The sequence below is a fragment of the Lupinus angustifolius genome, unplaced genomic scaffold (genome assembly GCF_001865875.1).
Source record: "Lupinus angustifolius cultivar Tanjil unplaced genomic scaffold, LupAngTanjil_v1.0 Scaffold_441, whole genome shotgun sequence".
NCBI classification, from domain to species: Eukaryota; Viridiplantae; Streptophyta; class Magnoliopsida; order Fabales; family Fabaceae; genus Lupinus; species Lupinus angustifolius.
Genome location: NW_017727838.1, coordinates 1 through 5,475, shown reverse-complemented (window position 1 = coordinate 5,475; position 5,475 = coordinate 1). Strand labels below are relative to the sequence as shown.

The 5,475-nt window shown below is 33.4% G+C and overlaps 1 protein-coding gene across 1 annotated transcript; it reads right to left on the bottom strand.

Moving 5' to 3' along the window:
- Positions 1-4,700: 4,700 nt before the first annotated feature.
- On the bottom strand, positions 4,701-5,168 carry LOC109341355 (agamous-like MADS-box protein AGL61; the record flags this gene model as incomplete). Its single annotated transcript, XM_019579258.1, has 2 exons — positions 4,701-4,946; positions 5,037-5,168. Coding segments are annotated over 2 exons (378 nt in total), but the record flags the coding sequence as incomplete, so codon positions are not given.
- Between the last annotated feature and the right edge of the window lie 307 nt (positions 5,169-5,475).

Below are 5,475 nucleotides of genomic sequence, written 5' to 3'. Positions count from 1 at the left end.
ATGAGACATGTATTAGGTGACCTAAGCCTTTGACTCAACTTAAACTAGATTCTAGTCTAAGCCTAGTACCAATTAAAGACTTAAGCACGTTGATTTGTTGGTGATCTTCAAGCTCTTATTAGCACAAGTTGTCCTCATCAAAACCATGACATATAAAGAGAGCTTTCCAAAGTGTTCCTCTTGACATGCACACTTTCACATTGGATGGAGGTGAAGTGGAATTGTTAATGTTGTTTTGTGTGCAGGTTTATGGGAGTGGGGAGTGGCATGGGTTCATTTATTATTGGTCGATGTGGATGGGGCAAGATATTAGGAATACGAGAATTGGTTTGGTTGGTTATGTGAGTAGGTAATGTAATGAGATTTACAGTTGATGATTCAGATGACAATTTTGAGTAGGGTGAGATATTAGGTTGTGGTAGTGGGAGATACAGATTTTGTTGTACATATAAAAAATTTGGTGTTGTTTTTGTTTTGTGTGTTGAGAAAGGGAATTGATCTTCAACAAAATTAACATGACAATATATGTGTATCTTTTGAGTGCCTTGATTGAGACATGTATATGAATGATATTGTATAGAGTAACTCAAGAAGACGTATGATGTACTACATGGGAATAATTGTTTGTGGCATATGGACGTAACTAGGGATAATAGAGACACCCAAAAACCTTTAAATTTTTATAAGATGAAGGTTTATTGTGTAGGTGATAAAAAGGTGTTTGGATACCAAGATGGGTGTAGACATTCTGTTAATGGGATATATAAATGTTTGAAAGGCAAAGCAGTAATATTGGGTATGTGATTGCCTTGAGCTATGCCAATGTGCTCGGGGGTGTATGGTGGAGAGATGAAGTGAGAAATACCATGTGTAGAAAAATGTGATTTTAATTTAATATATTATGTCCCTCCATTAGTGTAAGTAGATTTAATCTTGAATGTAAAATAGATTTCAATAGTTTTTTGAGATTGAGGAAAATTTGTGACAACTTCTGTTTTTTTAATAGATATAACCAAGTATAAAAGGTGAAGTGATCAACAACAATAAGATAGTAGTGATATCCATTGACAGAAGTTATTGGAAAGGGTCTCACACATTAGAAAAAATTAATTCAAATGGAGTAGTAATTTTTATGGATGACCCGTGAAATGGTAATTTGTGACTTTTGTTTAAGAGACATGAAGTATAAGTAGTGCTAAAAGTTGAGAACTAGAAAAGATGAAGGTCTTGAGAGTCTGATGTAGTGTCTTAGGAGAAGAATAGCCTAACCGAGCTTAATTCCGCTTGTAGCCATAGAGGATCGTGTGGAGTATTTTTGGAATCTGATACCATATAAGAATATGGAATATGCATTTTCTTATTATTTTCATTTAGAACAATAGTACAATATATAGAATGCATGACATATTGGTTTTGATTATTGCATTCATTATTCCTTGATTTTATCTAGTGAGTTACAATTATTAATTGATAAATAATATCCTAATACATTATTCATTTTGAATGCTTGATTATGGTAATTCCTCAAATATCACATTCATTTTAGTGCTTTTGTTTTGTATCCTTAACAAGTACCTACCTACGTAAATGAAGCAGTGGTTCCACCTGTATTTTAAAAAGAAGTGATCATTCATTAACTCTAACAAATATCCAGTAATAATAGAACAAATACTAATGTATAGTTTTTGTCGGCAAAGTGACAGAGAACATAGAACAATACAACAAAAACTCAAGGAAAAGTATGTTATTGTAGAGTTGTAGTTGAGAAATTTGTTTCTTCGGTTGAGGAATATAAAATTAGAAGTTCTACGGGATGGAAAAACATTTTTTTAATAATAATATGCAGTTTTCTTATGATGTGGAGAAATCGTCGGGTTATTGAATTCACTCATTTTTCATGGAATGTGTTCAATTAATAACATGAAGTTGAAAATAGTATAATATTAGTTTTAATTCATGGTAAATATGGAAAAATAAAAAATACACCACGGACAATTACAAAAGATGTTTTGACTTTATATATTAGTACTGATATTAAAGATATTTTGGCTTTATATATTAGTGTAGAGTATATATACTTAGTTTTATTTCATAGTTTATTTGTAATTCAAATATTTATAAATATGGAGTTATGTTCTGCATTTAAACTAATGAAATCACATGTATCATTTCCTTACTGTTTATGGCTTAAATCATACTTCATCGAAGTTACTCACATAAATCAATCATATCCTCATATCCCTACGTAACATCCTGATCCTGGTAAGTGGGATAAGGATCACTTATCCAAATACCCTGTATCAAATCATGTCCCCACCAATTATATTTAGCAATGTTATTTAAAATGACACATCATTTTGTGTTTTAACAATTTTAAAACTAACATTGTTAACAACCTTTCATCTTCCTCAGTCACTGTTACCGTAAAACCCCTTCATCTTCATCATCAAATAACATGAGCCTGTGACAAAGATTGAAAGAAGTATCTCTATTCATGTTACATATGGTGGGTCCATTTTTTATTTTTTACTGATTAATTAAAATTAAATGGTTTTATTTTTCTTTAATGGATAAGATGAATGAGTGATATTCTGTGTGTTCGAGAAGAACAACACTAGTGGTTGCTCCACTGTGTCTGCCACCACCACCAATAGTTCCAAGAAGACTAGAGTTAGCACCTCATCTGCCAGCATTAGCCCAGGCTTCGAACCCGATTCACCTTCTTCCATTTACCTTCCACCACTGCTGGACTCTTCTCCTTACACCACTAGCACACTGCCACATTCAATGACGGTGATGGTTGCTCCTATGACAACACCACCACCGCTCAAAGAGAGCATGTGTCTTGTTTCTCCATAATCTCAGCCAACAACTTCAACAATGCAACATTTGACCTTGTTCATCTACTGCCACGGACTCCTCTAGATCTTAATCCTCTCACTCGGTTCCAACACAATGTTGGTGTCTCAGCCTTCCCTAGCCCAAGGTCACTTCAAGATAACCTCCAGATGTCGTTCTTTTTCTCTCCCACCCGAGTCCATATCAATGGTTCCAATGACATGGTTGCCGTCCGGAACTGGGTGATGTTAGAGGAGCCGAAGTCTATGAAAGAGGGTTTGAGAAAGTTCAGTATCCTTAGCGGTTAAAAGAATGAAAGAATAAAAAGTAGTAAAATGTTAACGGAGTTAGCATTTTGTTTATTGAGGAAAATTTAACATGTACATTTTTAAAGGATGTGACAAGTTCTTATTGGATGGGCTGTGAGTGAGACATGGATCTTAGGACAGAGGATCCCATCCATGGTAAGTGTTGAGAAAATTACAATCATCTAAAATTGTATTTATTATACAACAACTTAAATTGGTATTTTAAATTGCGATTCAGGTCATATTACTTTTACTATAATTGTAAAAAAAATAAAGCAAAAAATGATTAATATAATGCAATTATAATTTAAGTTATGATAAAACTCTCAAAACCAAAATAATATTGTAATCTCAATTACAATAAGCCATGGAAATCCCTTTAAAACGCTAACTTAATAGATAGATAGAGATACAATATCTTACAAACTTGGATATGCATACTTTGTCCACCTAATAGAATCCACAACTCTTATAAAAAAATATAAATCCTTCACTGAGAGTCACATGAAATTTTTGCATTGACAACTTGAAGCAATCAAAACTAAAAGTATCGGAAGACTTCCTATATCTAAGTGTGAAGTTACACATTAGATTTAAGAAGATGAATGAGAGAATTTATAAGTGAAAAATTAATGTCATTGGAACTACTTCAATTTTGGTTCAAGATGTGATGCCTTACTTGGGAATGAGATTCTTTGTCCCTTAAACTTTATGCATTTCTATCTCGCATCAATCAGTGTTTGTCAACAAATAAAAAAATAACATTATAAGTGGGCATGACAGGTTTAAGAACACCAAGTTGACACAGGTGATCTTCAATCCCTTACTTGTGGTTTTGTACTCTTTGAATGCCCTAATAACAATGAAACTCCTAATAGTTGAACGCGGTCCATTTTGCAAATCAACCCAAAATTTTAATGAATTCTACTTAAATGAAATGAAACAAGAAACTTCATCATCGTCTCTGTTTTTTTTTTTCAATTCATAATTTCTAAGGTCAACTCAACCATAACTTTTACTTATGATTCTACACGACTCTTTCATATATCTAAATAAATAAATTTAAATTGGTACTATAATTTATAATTTCAAAGCCCTAAATATGTTATCATAATTTGCGGTATTCAAAGAGATCTAGAAATATAAATAAGAAATATGCCCATTATTTAATAATACTTGCAAAAAAGCAAAACAATGCAAATTATGGCTGACATGCCATAAGATCACAAGAAAAACTACAAAATGAAAATCCAAACTCTTACTAGTCCTAAGTCCCAACTATGAAACCGGTAAAGATGGAACTAGAAATATTAAAAAGATTGGAAATAAAAATAGGGCATATTTTAGGATGGATTTCGATAAAGTGGATCAAAAGAATCTGCTTGCAGGTCCATATCCTCCCATGTTATTTTTATTATTGAAGATAGGGTTATTCTGAAGCATATATGGTGGTGGTGGATACACCGGAAACTGCTGAGGTGGTGGCTGAAAAGCGTTGTTTGAAGAAGATGGGCCACCAGTAAAAAATGAGGAGGTGGAATAGCAGCATCAGACTTAAACATCAGTATCAGCAACATCAACATCAGCAATATTTTGCTTTTCAACAACACCAAGCACATTCTTTTTCAGATTCTCAAGAGCCAACTTGAATTTATCAAGTTGGTCTCCATTCATCTCCTGAATAGGAGAAACCCACCAGAACTGTTCTTGTGCCTCTTTCCTTTGCTTAGCCAGCTCTTCACAGTATTTCTTCTCACTCTCAAGAGCTTCATTGATACGACTAATCTTTTCATTCTGCTCCTGAACATTAGCATTTCAGTGAGCCTCTAGAAAATGCGTGTTCTCCAAGTTTTGAGGTTGGTCCCTCATGAGATAACGGTCAATGACAACATCAACACCAGATTCACCAAAGGAGAAAAGCTTGTTTGCAGGAGAGAAGATAATGAGGGCAACTTCTGTGTCACAAAGAGAGCAACGCTCATTGGCTTTTTTGAAAAGCCCATTTGCAACACCATGAATTTTCTGTGTATGTTTTATTAATTATTTATTTTAACTATGATTAATTTTAGAAATTAATCGATATTGAATTAGACTAAACCATAGTTGAGTGTTAGTCTTTTTTTGGGATTTCCTATTTTGTGGTAAATTTTCGTAATTTTCTGTGACGGAAAGTTTTTGAGGTGCTGTCGGACACAAACTCGGCCGAATAACGTTTTTTTGTCTTCTGTAACACGGAATAGAATTCCGATTTCGCCATTGGCTTCAAAATATTATTTAAAGTCATGATAGACATCAAGTTTGTCCAGAACGCATTTCTAAATATTTTTCA